This window comes from Bos mutus, chromosome 7 (assembly GCF_027580195.1).
Source record: "Bos mutus isolate GX-2022 chromosome 7, NWIPB_WYAK_1.1, whole genome shotgun sequence".
Lineage (NCBI taxonomy): Eukaryota > Metazoa > Chordata > Mammalia > Artiodactyla > Bovidae > Bos > Bos mutus.
The window spans coordinates 19,016,669-19,030,537 of NC_091623.1; the positions used below are offsets into that span (position 1 = coordinate 19,016,669).

Genomic DNA, 13,869 nt, shown 5'->3' on the forward strand with positions numbered 1-13,869 from the left:
CCTCTGTCCATGGGATTCTCCAGGCAAGAATACTGGAATGGGTGGCCACTTCCTTCTCCAGGGGATCTTCCTGACCCAGGGATCAAACCCATGTCTCATGCATTGCAGTCAGATTCTTTACTGTCTGAGCCACCAGGGAAGCCCAGGTATAATGTAAGTGCTATGTAAATAATTGAAGAAGAATGGAAAATTCAAGTTTGTTTTCTGGAACTTCACAGAATTTTTTTTTTTTCAAATATTTTCCATCCTTTGGTTGAATTCATGGATATGCAGATACAAAGGGCTGACTGTACTTTCTTCTCTCCAAATATCAAATTCCTGTAAATATATAACACCATATATAGTTTCAAAGTAAATTCACAGGTTTTCTTGTTTGTTTTATTTTGCTTTAACCTGTCACGTAACATATTGCCATGAGTCTTTGGATGTGGCATCCAACTAAAAAAAGCTGCATATAGTCACTCTCTGTATGAGAGGTTAAATGTCGTAAGGCAACAACATTTCTGTGGACTATTTTTAAAACATGATAAATGGCATTATCAACATTATTCAAGATTTATTTTCACATATACATCACAGATCATCTCCATATCAACAATTTGTAAGGGGAACACTAGAAAATAAAAATATAATCATAAGGGATTTGATTTAGGTCATACCTGAATGACCTAGTGGTTTTCCCTACTTTCTTCAATCTGAGCCTGAATTTTGCAATAATTGGCCTGATGCACGAGGCCTTTCAAATATGGGCTTAGAAGACAGATATAAAAGTTTATTAGTCTTATACATGATATTAAGAATAATGGTTACAAAAATACAATTAAAGACAAATGCTTCATGTTAATTAAAAGAAGCATGATGTAAAATTACACATGAAATAATCACATCCATGAGGGGGAAATATGAAAAGATTAGAAGGAAATACAACAAAATTTACACAGAGACTGTCTTTAGCTGAAAGGAATACAGTTTGTTATCTCTTATTTTTTCCTTATTAATTTATTGTATTTTTCTACATCACAAGCACATATTATGCTAATAATAATAATTTTTTTTAAAAAGTAAGTATTAATAGAATTTACAACAAAACTGAACCTTCTGCATTTAAGTTAAACTGTATCTTCTGACATTTACTTTGGCTACTTTCACTGTAATTCAGTAAGCAGTGTCTCAGATAACAAAGCCAACTGTGTTAAACTCCACTAAATCACTGAAATAATTTTTCAGTAATTTTCTTACATAAACCTCTTTTATAAAATAATATCAGGCTACAAACAAATCAGGCAGTTTCAAAGACCACTAAAAAAAAAATACTACAAAATACAGAATGCATAGACCTAGATTCATTAAAAAAAAAAAATTAAACAGTAATGCTATTTAAAGTGAACTACTTAAAAAAATTTTAGAAGTAAAAATTTCAGAAATTTAAAATGAAAATCATAACATGAACAAATATGGAAAAGCTGGGTACTGAGAGAAAGCTAAAAACAGCTTTACTACATAAATAATCATACAAAACTCTTTCACAAGATAGGTCATAACACAGTTTTGGTCTCTATTCTAAATCTCAAAGTAATAATTTAGACATGAAAAAAAACTTGAGAGAAAACAAACACCACCTAAAACCTAGAAAATCTTTCAGTACAAGTAACTAAAATATTGTTTATTACATATATATTAATACATTCTCTTGTTACTTATTGGAAACTTTACTAGAATATCATGACATTCTGGAACGGATTAAGACAGCTAAGGCAGGAGAGCAAGGACTCAGGCATTCCGTAAGGGTAGTAGCTGAAGGTTTGAACCTTTCCCTTAGGTCATAGGTCCCACCTACTGTGCATTTGAATAGTAGGTTTCTCTCACCAAAGGGAATTTGCAAATTCTTGGATCAGGCAACATGCGAAAAAGAACAGGCAAAAAGAATTAAAAACAAATGAACAGGGTGTTGTCACATCCTCTTTACCCAATACAGGATGAGACAAAATCAGAATAAATCCAACCATAATATATTTTGAGTCAGGGACATATGAAGGGAAGTATCAGACCAAAGTGAGAGCCTAGGGGGATGAAGGGGGAGAGAAAAATGCATAAGGTTTAAGCTGAACAATCACAGAAAGCAGGTTCAGCAAGGAAGCTATAAAGGACAAAAAGCCAAATCTTGCTCCTCATGCAAAACCCACTATTCAAATGTACAAAGAATGTAACCTACCACTTACCTCTCCATGAAAAGAGGGGCCAAGCAAACTTCAAAACAAAAAGGAACTTTAATTACAACAGAAAGTAGAGAATACTCTGGCTACGAAGCAGTGGTATGCTGGACACGATAAAGAACTAACACCTGTAGGTGATCTGAGCAATGGTTAGAACAAATGATCAGAGTAAAGGTACAGAGAAACCAACTTCTCACAATCCTTCTTTCCTTTGGAGAGGAAGAGATGGGAAGAGCAACCTGAGCACTAGACGCCACATCTGAGTTCTTCAAGGTTAGTAATTTGCTCACAGGTAACAGCAAGATCTTGTTTCATAAATTCTTATTAAAGCAGGAATGCCTCAACAGTCTAATAAAAAGGCATGTAAAAAAAGGAGAATAACATTTTCTAGGAGAAAAACATTTTTCTACTATAAAAAAGTAGAAGGATGGAATACAAAATAATTATGACTTAGTAATGTGGAACACATTTAATCTCAAATGGTGAGGAGAGGTATAATTTTAACAGATGATATTTCTTAAACTCTACTTCACACTTAGCATGCTTTTGGTAATTAGAAAAATCCTGATGTGCCTTTAAATTTAGAATAAAAGATGACTATAGTCCTAGAAAAGCCAGAAGAGTAAGTAAAGAGAAACCATACACTTCCTATAATCTGAGGATATCTTCTAGAAGGCTAAGCACACTAGGAAAAAAGGTAGAAAAAAGAAAACCTGAAATAAATTACTCTGTAAACCACCAGCAGAAGTCACAGTGATTGTAGAAAAGTTTACCTCCACCAAATTCAAAATTCGGTTTAAGTACATTCCAGGACAAGGGTCTGGAGTTTGATGAATAACCATACATCAAATAATTACTAGACGATGAGTCAGATTTCCAGGGTAAGAGGCTGGATCTGTTTCACTTTTCAGTACGTGAACATGAGTAAAGCTACAATTTCTCATCTAAAAATGGAGACAATATTACCTACAACATAAGGACTAGGCACTCACCAATCCTGCTTTTACTTCCCAAGCACAAGGAAAAGTATATTTCCCAGCCTGCCATGCACTTTTGGTCTGAACCAGTCACAGGGCTCCAGACTATACAATGTGGGCAGAAATGATGTATCTACTTCTAAGCCTGGACCCTAGAATCTCCTGAAAAAACCAGAGCCCATTCTCTCTTTACTTGCCAACTGGCACAGTTCAGTTCAGTTCAGTCGCTCAGTCGTGTCCGACTCTTTGGGACCCCATGGACTGCAGCATGCCAGGCCTCCCTGTCCATCACCAACTCCTGGAGTTTACTCAAACTCATGTCCATTGAGTCGGTGACGCCATCCAGCCATCTCATGCTCTGTCATCCCCTTCTCCTCTCGCCTTCAATCTTTCCCATCAGGGTCTTTTCAACTGGCACAGCATCTAACAAAAAGGACTCCAAAGTAGCAGAAGGAACAGAGGAGCCACAAACAGAAGCAGGAGCCTAGAATCCCTAAGTAACACTTGAATCATCATTTTGTGAAGGAGCTACACGGAGAGTTGCCCTACCCCTCTCAGGTACCCTAATTTGACCTTGATTCCTGTCCTGTCTGTGACTGACAAACTTTTATTAAGTTCAGACACTGAGATTTCGGAGGTCATAAAATACCCCAATACATGTCTTCTTCCAAGTTCAGAGTGTAGAGATGCAAATGGGGTAACAGAAATAAAAATTCTACCAATACAAAGTTTCTTTAACGTTGTAAAGGTAATATTAACGGAAATGAACCAGGCTAAAGATTATGTACTTAATAAAAAAACACCTAGATATCTACAATATTAATTAAAAAATAAAAATGTTATTCAACCAAGAGTCAGAAAACTAGTCAATTTTTTAATATAAAAAATCAACAGGCTAATATATAAGCAAAAACTACGAATTTCTTCAAGGTGCTGACTTCAGGAAATTAGCAGGCTTACTTGTTAAGTCAACATAATAGAAACAGGTGCCACTTCACACCTTCCATTCTAAAAGAGACAGAAGTTGATGAGAGATATGGACAGAAGCTAATTAACGTGATAAAAAGAGAAGCCATAACTTTTAAGAAAAACATGAATACTTACAATCTGAATATATGATAAAATATTAAGTCAACAGATACCAAAACTAAAGTTTCTTCTGTCATACTTGTGATTAAACTATCGTGGTATCTACACCATCTATTCACTTAAATCTCTTCACTACAGCCACTCCCAAACCATCCTACACTATCTGTAATTTTGAAAGTTCTCTCATAAGCTTCTCCCTTTAAATTTCTTCAAGCATTTTACAAACGACAAAGAACGCCCTCAGATCTTCTTCCCTTTCTCTTTCTTCAACTCAGCAACAACACATGGTTTAAAATATAAACTGTCATTTCTCATCAATATTTTTACATGAGCAATTTAGAAGATATTTTAGATTTTCTTAATATTAAAAAGGTGTCATTTCATGTCACAAAAGGTTTGTAAAACAGTAATTATTTCAAAATGATAAAATCAACATTCTTATTCAACAGAATTAGGCAACAACAGTCAGAATATAGCTTCATGACTTAAAAATTTTAAAGAAAAATATCAATAGATGATCTTAAGAATAAAGAGCAAAACAAACAAAGAGGAAATGAAAGTAGCAGAAAACAATCACTAGAAAATCCTGATTGGTATTCCTTGGAACCTGATTTGGAATTAGGGACAGCATTAACACTAAAGTTAATCTATTTACAAAAGCAAATCAAGATCACAAAATTTATCAACTTCATGTTTATTTTTGAAGGTTGAGCTCCTCTTCAAATTAGCAATATGTATACTTACATGACAGATAAATTGTCAAAAGAGAAGCAATTTTAAATATAATATATTGTTTCAAAATTAACAAAGAGAATCAGTTTTCAATCTCCGGAAGTCTTAGTTTTATAGAAACAAATGGGCTGCAGATTACCTATTAGAAAATAGAAACTCCCTAAAAAGGGATAAGACTGCCAAGATCTTTAAAGCCAAAAAGGATAGGAAGGCTCCCTGGAGACTCACTGGAAACAAAACCAGAAATGTGCAATTCTCAATAGAAAATAAGCTACCTTAATATGTATTTTATCTAGTTTATTAATTCAGATTCTATTTACTTAGAATTAATGGTATTTGCCCAGCAGATATTCACCCTTTCATGATCTACAAAAAAGGGTTGTTGCTAAGCAAAACAAGTAAGCAAGACTACACAGGGTATAAACCTACATGGTTAAAAACCAGTCACTGATGATTTACTTTTTTCACTTATAAATATCTTTGATGAAGTTTTAACTTTGCTAAAACTTTAGTCATTATTTACTTTACTAATAAAAATATATATTTTTAAACCACTGTTCTCTCACGCTTTCCATACACATGTGTGTGTGCACATATCAGTGTTCAAAAAACCTTTTTGGACAATCTAAATAGTATTTTCCTATATTTAAACACTGATACGGAATAAGCATAAAGCACAAAGAATATACTTAAAACTGAAAAATAAATTAAGCTTTGTGGATAGAATGGCTTATTATTGGTCTTGCAGTATATGAAATCATTAGGAAGATAATAGCTGTCCATTGCTTTCTAACTTAAAGTGAAGGGAAAGTCGCTCAGTTGTGTCTGACTCTTTGCGACCCCATGGACTATGCAGTCCATGGAGTTCTCCAGGCCAGAATACTGGAGTGGGTAGCCTTTCCCTTCTCCGGGTTTCTAACTTCAAAGGTCTAAACAATAGAAAACTGATATACAAATCAATAATAAAATCTATTTATTTATTAGAGACAAATAACTGTAGTAAAAAAACTATAGTCATGGTACCAAACCTGTAATCTGCCTTTCATAATTACACAAGATTGTGGCATGTATTTCTGTATGCAGGGTTTTACTGCTTTTGCCTCCTGATATCTGTATTTAACTTCTGGACTGTTTATTTTATTCTTTAACTTTCAGCAAGGTAACTTAGTTCTTCTCCATGAGGGGCCAGTAGTAGTAGTAAGCTTATAGTGCACTAAACAAAATTAAAAGCCTACAAAACAACTTCACCCCCTCTTTGCTAAATTAAAGTTTAAAATTATTTATTAACAGTAAAACAAAGAACTCCTAACTCTCATAATACTCTCAACTAAGTCACCAGTAATAGGGCAGGTGCTTTGAGTCATTTTTTCCAACAATGGTGAAAATTTAAGCACTTCAATTTATAGTCACTTCCTCTTATTGACCAACTTTTTTTAAAAAAGGTAACTAGAAAAGTCATGTGCTAATTCCAGTGGCCATGTTCAAAAAGGGATAGAGAAAGAAGAGACTAAATTCTTGACAATGATCATCCTATTATCTTTGTACTCAACAAACTACTACTATCTCAAGTAAGAGAAATAAGGAAGCTGGATTTTTCTTGTAATTTTCCTTTTTCATGTTTTTAGAAAACTGGAATTAGCACTTAACTTCTAGGAGGTTAATCAGCCTGGTAAACAGAGAAGAAAGTACTAGTCAGAATCAGCCTGTCCTTGCCTTACCTGCCATTACAGAGTAGCCACCGAGCAAGAGAATAGTGAGGTAGAATCTTCTGCATGGCACTGGCCATCACCATGGTAACAACCAGCTGTATACCTATCACACCCTGTGTAAAGAAACAAACAGATGAGTTTAACAATGAATGAATTTAGATTTAAGGACACCGCTGAAAAGCTTTCTATACATTTCGAAAATTATACTTTGTAAGAAAAATGGGTTTACTATCAAAACACCTATTATTCTGCCATATGGGATCTCACCTCATAATCCTCTACAAGTTATCCAAGGGTCACATCCATATTAACAAAAGTTAAATTAGGGAACATACACATTCAAAATCTATTTCCAAGAAATCTTCTCCATTACCTGAGTGTGCCAAAATGAAGCGGAAAATAGTGATTTTTTTCCCCCCATCCTTTTCCAGATTTACTCTATTCAACACACTTAGAACACCAGCTTGGCTAGCTCTAAAAGCAGTATGCCTGTTTTTTAATTCTAGGGTGGCAATGAACAACTCAAGAGCATTAACTATACTAAATGTGATGGTGGAAAGTCACTAGAAAAAAAAATTTAATTCATCTTATCATCACAAACTTTCAGTGGGTGGGTTTTAACAAGGTCCAAACATGCCCAGTTTGTTCTCATCAATCCCTCTCGTTCTCTGCAATACCTAATTCAAACCTTCTCCCATCTCCCCACACCTCCAACCTCCCTCAAACTTCTTCCTTCTTAAAAAAAAAAAAATTCAATCCTAGCAAAGTGATTCAGTTTCACACACATACATATACATGTACTTTCCACACATATTCTTTTCCATTACAGGTTATTACAAGATATTGAATATAGTTCCCTCTGCTATACCGTAGGACCTTGTTTTTACCTATTTTACATATAGCAATTTGCATCTGCTAATCCCAAGCTCCTAATTTATCCACTCCCTCCGAACTTCTCTCGATTCAGTAGAGGACAGGTTCCAGTTCACAGAGAACAAAACAATAGCATCAAATGAGAACTCTCATTTGACACCAACAAGCTCATAATCACTGGTATCTGCACCTGTCTTCTTATACACCCTCTAGAAATATAACAACAGAGTATCTTCGGTGTAAAGCAAATCCCTCGGTGCTTCAGAGCCCATCCTCTCACGGATTTTCAGGAACCTCAACCACTGAACAGCTCCTGTTGCTGTTCGGTTGCTAAATCATGATCAACTCTTTGCCACCCCACGGACTGCAGCACACAAGGCTCCTCTCTCCTTCACTATCTCCCGGAGTTTGTTCAGACTCATGTCCATAGAGTCAGTGACGCTATCTAACCATCTCATTCTCTGCCGCCCCCTTCTCCTTTTGTCTTCAATCCTTCCCAGCATCAGGGTCCTTTCCAATGAGTTGGCTCTTCGCATCAGATCTCTTCTCTATTTAAATCCTTCCTATTAGTATTTTAATACCTTTCACCTTCCTAAAAAAATAACAATAATTTCCCCTTATTCTTTATTTTCTCTTCTATAAAATGAAGCTAATAATTCAACCGACCTACTAATCAAGCTGTGGTTAATAATTGTGCCTGTTTCAGAGAATGCAGCCAATACTTGTTATTGTCCTAATTATCATTCCTATTAAGGGATAAGTTTTTTTTTTTTTTTAATTTCAAGAAAAGAAGGCTTTTCAAAAAATAACCATTACTTCTATAAGAAATAAATTGAGAAAACAAAATAAATGGAATCATACCAAAAAAATAACATTAATCTCCTAAGTGATAAAAGAACACTAAAAATTTTGAAAAAATCAGATTTCAGTGATTTTAACAAACTGTTCAATCAACCGTCCATCACTGTAACAAATGGACTATCATGATGCGGATGCTGAAAGTGTGGGAGGTCGTGCACGTGCCAGGACAGGAGATATGGAACTCTCTACTCTGATCCATCTTGCTGCAAACCTAAAAGTGCTCTAAAAACATGAGGTTTTAAGAAAAATCAAATTAAATGTATTCATAGAGAAACAGTGTAAGTAATGTCAAAATAACTGGAAAAGACATTTGTAACTCATATCATAAAGGGATAATTTATTGTTGCTTAGACTCTTTCGCAACTCCCTGGACTGTAGTGCACCAGGATCCTCTGTCCATGGGATTTCCCAGGCCAGAATATCAGAGTGGGTTGCCATTTCCTCCCCAGGGGATTTTCCCGACCCGGAGATCAAACTAGTGTGTCCTGCAGTGGCAGGCGGATTCTTTACCACTGAGCTACTTGGGAAGCCCAAAGGTATTATTTACTTGTTAGGTATTATATAGAGTTCTTACAAGTCAATTACTAAAGGAACAAATGCCTTCTTTCGTATGTACACAGAGTTCTTTAAAAAAGGGAGCAAAATGGCTCTTAAACAGGACTGTTTTTAAAATGCCTTTGAAACCTGCCTCAATTATGGTTTCAATGTGGATATTTTAATGCCTTAAATTCTACCAATTGGGTTAAGGTTCAGACCATTTTTATATTCTCCTAACATCAAAGGTTACATTTTTGTCTTTTTTTCTTTCACATTTCCTATCACTTGCTTTTACTATCTTATTTTCTATATAGTTTGTGATAGAAGTTCTGCAATCTCCATACAGTGAATGCCATTACAAAGAACGCTTTCAGGCAGAACAAGGCCAAGAAATATATTAGCAAGTGTGTCAGAAGGTTAGTCTATTTGAGATTACAGACGTAAAAGCAAAAGATAATTTTTTTAGTCGGAATCAGGGAAAGTTTTGTGGACAAAGTGAACCTCCATCTAGCCTTGAAAGAAATCTGATAGTATCAGAGAATCTTCAAGGTCATCTAGTACAATCTCTCACAAACATATATAACAATTTATTAGAGTGTAAGCTCCTTAATGGAGAAGGCAATGGCAATCCACTCCAGTACTCTTGCCTGGAGAATCCCAGGGACGGCGGAGCCTGGTGGGCTGCCATCTGTGGGGTCGCACAGAGTCAGACACGACTGAAGCAACTTAGCAGCAGCAGCAGCAAGCTCCTTAATAGCAGAAACCGTATCTTAGTCATATCTAATAAACGTTACAGGTATTAAATGGCATTTCAGAAAGACTGATCTGCAAGATATATGTGTGTGTGTGTGTGTGTGTGTGTGTGTGTATATATATATATATGATGGACTGTGATGAACTGGGGAAAAAAGGCATCTTATCAAATTCTCTCCTCTTATTCCAAATCACTGAGCATAATAAAATACTGCTGATAAAACCAGGACTAAAGAATGTAAACCATGTGAAGGCCAAAACAAATAAAAATCAGCAAACCGGATTGACTAGCATAATAGCAACTAGGCTTCTGCAATGATCCACACCAAAAAAGGTAATGATTTAAATTACAATGGTATCTCTGGTTGTAAGAAGAAAAATGTATGCTAAAGATATTGTTGAAGAATTCATAGGATGATGGTATACTGAAGCAAATGAGGAACTAAAGAGATCAACCTCATGAAAGGCAAACATCATTCTCAATGTTGTAGCTAATGTTTGACTAAAAAACATTAAAAAATGTAACTTTACTCTATTCACTTATCTTACTATGCCCTTTCCATCTTTTTAAAATAAAGTTGAAAGTACTTTCTCAAAACCTCATCTGTTTACTGTTAAATATATAAGTTTTCTTCCAACTTTCTAACAGAAGTCAATAAACCCTTCCAAGAATGAATCAGCTGTTGCTGCTGCTACTGCTGCTAAGTCGCTTCAGTCGTGTCCGACTCTGTGCAACCTCATAGACGGCAGCCCACCAGGCTCCCCCGTCCCTGGGATTCTCCAGGCAAGAACACTGGAGTGGGTTGCCATTTCCTTCTCCAGTGCATGAAAGTGAAAAGTGAAAGTGAAGTTGCTCAGTCGTATCCGACTCTTAGCGACCCCATGGACTGCAGCCTACCAGGCTCCTCCACCCATGGGATCTTCCAGGCAAGAGTACTGGAGTGGGGTGCCACTGGGTAACTGTATATGTGGATTAAAAGAAAATGTTGTTTTTTCCCAATAGAAGAATCCACCTAATTTTTTTGAGAAATAATTTTTAAATTATGTGGGGAATATGTCCCCAAAGTTAATCCTTTTCATATTTATTTGGAAAAGAGTCCTTGGAATACATTTTCAAAATGACAACCATTTTACAGAATTATATATTATCAACTTAATATGTTGTTAGTACTAAACTTAGATCAACTTTTGAGACATTGCTATACAACTGACAATCACAGTGTACATGTCAGGGATCAACATATTAAAATACATTCAACTCATTAATTGAGACACACTTATGTGAAATTGAAAAACAAATTCTAATAACCTGCCTTCACTGACCAGCTTAAGTGCCCATGTATATCTAAGTTTGTACAAAACAGAATTTTTGAAATGTTTAGTGTAAAAACCAAATTCCCTGAATATCTTTCATTATTTTTAGTTAAAAGCTAATGCTTAAGTAAATTTAACCATAAACAAACATAAACTTCACACAAAAAAACTATTAAACTGAGTAGATATGCACCGATACAATAAAGTCCATCATGGCTGAAGTTTTAAGTGCACGACCTTATGGGTCATTGGCCAAGTGGCCTTAATGGTTTTATTAGGGCCTCAAAACAATAACTTGACCAAAGAGATGGCTTCTGTCCAGATTGGTTGCCCTAGGCTCCAATTCTCTTGATAACTGGAACTGGGAAAAGTCATTTATGAAATAGCTCGTAAGCTCCCAAGAAGGGTGAAACATTGGGGCAACTTAGGTTTCAACCTTTCCACATCTATTAACCTGAGGCCATGAAGAGCAAGAAAAAGTTATTTGCCTTTAGTTTATAGAAGAATGATCATTTCAATTTTTGTTAGTAATCATTTCTGGGTAGGTTAAAAAAATTCTTACCAAGGTAAATTAGCCAATTCTCTGAGAAATAAAATATATCAAATACCAGTATTTTATCTTACTTGACAATACTGACAATAAAACCCCCAACCTAAAGAAAAACATGTTGTAATTTTAAAATTCAAACTTGGAACAATATGATGTCAACCTCAGTGGAGTTGATATTTTGTTTCATTTCACTAAACTAGCTCTCCTGTTGACAAACAGACTGAAAGCAAAGTATACACTGTTTACAATCAGAAGGCATATCAGCAACATACTTGAACTCAAACCACCCCAAATGGTTTTAATTATCACTCACCCTCCAATAAATGAGACAGGGGGGGGGGGCTATTACCCAATGACCTTCCCATTTTTGGTTTTTTAACTTTTTACATATTTTAGTGATAGCTAGACATATTGAGACAGACTTCTTAGAGACACCGAAATAATTTATACTACAAAAGAAGGTGTGAACTTCATTATTTCAATCTAGATTTACATAAAACTTAGAATTCACACATTGAGCATTTAAGCAAACCATCTCCCAACAATTTACAAATGAGGTTATCAGGGTCCAAATAGCAAACCCCATAGAACTACCCAGTCACAAACTTATCTAGAACCCAGATTCCTAATCCAACCTAATGTTTTTTCCTCTGTTTCAGGGCATTCAATGAACATTTACTGGGCAACAAACTACATGCACTGAACCACTTGCACACAATAGGGAGAAACAGCACAGTCCCTGTCACCAGTGAGAAGTCAGGCCAACAGGAGAGTAAATAGCTGTTGGTCAGTTGCTCAGTCGTGTCTGACTCTGCAATTCCGTGGACTGCAGCACGCCAAGCTTCTCTATCCTTCACTATCTCCCGGAGTTTGCTCAAACTCTTAATACAAAGTGATGAGAGCACAGGCAGAGGATTCTACCAGAATGCAGAGTGCATACTAAGGGACAAGAGCTGTGAAAGGGTGTCATGGAAAGTAAAGGCTAAGTTAAGACTCCGTGGACTCAGCTTGGTGAATCACCAGTGCTATCTGCTTCACACAGGATGACAAGTAGGTCAAAATCAGATACTGAAGGGCAAAACCTACAGACTTAAGTTCAACCTGAAAACAATAAAGAAACCCATGAAAAGTCATACGACCACATCAGAACCTAAGAAAAGTCACTCTGGATTCCTTGTAAACACTAGATGAGGGCTAGGCCAGCGGCACTAAGACAGCTGCTCAGGTATGAAAGAAGGGCCTGCACTAAAGGCAGCAACCACTATTCATCATGTAACAAGTGAGTTAGGGTCTCAATCCAACAATGTTAAAAATCTATAAATTCAAATTACATCACTACAGAAATTATTTATATCTATAAACAGGAAAAGCAAACAAAACTTTAATTAACAAATACAGGCTGTCTGCCTAATCCAATATCTTGCCGGCTAGTATTAGAAACTTGCCAGAGGACTTTTCTGTCCCTCTGACAGAAAAGTATCTCAAATACTCAGAGCAATGACATTTAGAATAATTCTAAGGAACATAGCATGGCTGAATGAATGAATGACATTACTACAAAACAAACCGTCTTGACAGAACTTAAAACCCAAGATTATCATATTCAGTTCAGTTCAGTTCAGTTCAGTTGCTCAGTTGTGTCCGACTCTGCGACCCCATGAATCACAGCATGCCAGGCCTCCCTGTCCATCACCAACTCCCGGAGTTCACCTTAAGTCACGTCCATCGAGTTGGTGATGCCATCCAGCCATCTCATCCTCTGTCGTCCCCTTCTCCTCCTGCCCCCAATCCCTCCCAGCATCAGAGTCTTTTCCAATGAGTCAACCCTTTGCCTGAGGTGGCCAAAGTACTGGAGTTTCAGCTTTAGCATCATTCCTTCCAAAGAAATCCCAGGGCTGATCTCCTTCAGAATGGACTGGTTGGATCTCCTTGCAGTCCAAGGGACTCTCAAGAGTCTTCTCCAACACCACAGTTCAAAAGCATCAATTCTTCAGCGCTCAGCTTTCTTCACAGTCCAACTCTCACATCCATACATGACCACAGGAAAAACCATAGCCTTGACTAGATGGACCTTTGTTGGCAAAGTAATATCTCTGCTTTTGAATATGCTATCTAGGTTGGTCATAACTTTCCTTCCAAGGAGTAAGCATCTTTTAATTTCATGGCTGCAATCACATCTGCAGCGATTTTTGGAGCCCCCAAAAATAAAGCCTGACACTGTTTCCACTGTTTCCCCATCTATTTCCCATGAAGTGATGGGA

The 13,869-nt window shown here is 36.3% G+C and overlaps 1 protein-coding gene across 5 annotated transcripts in view; it reads right to left on the reverse strand.

The window, feature by feature from the left end:
* Positions 1-13,869, reverse strand: part of TMEM161B (transmembrane protein 161B) — a 75,208-nt gene that overhangs the window by 43,897 nt on the left and 17,442 nt on the right. For 3 of the 5 annotated variants that reach the window (XM_005905816.3, XM_070373106.1, XM_070373105.1), the window contains one exon: positions 6,730-6,833. In XM_005905816.3, the coding sequence (XP_005905878.1) occupies positions 6,730-6,833 (104 nt within the window). Of the gene's footprint in view, positions 1-6,729; positions 6,834-13,869 lie in introns of those variants that run through there. The other 2 variants (XM_070373111.1, XM_070373107.1) reach the window with 1 other exon arrangement.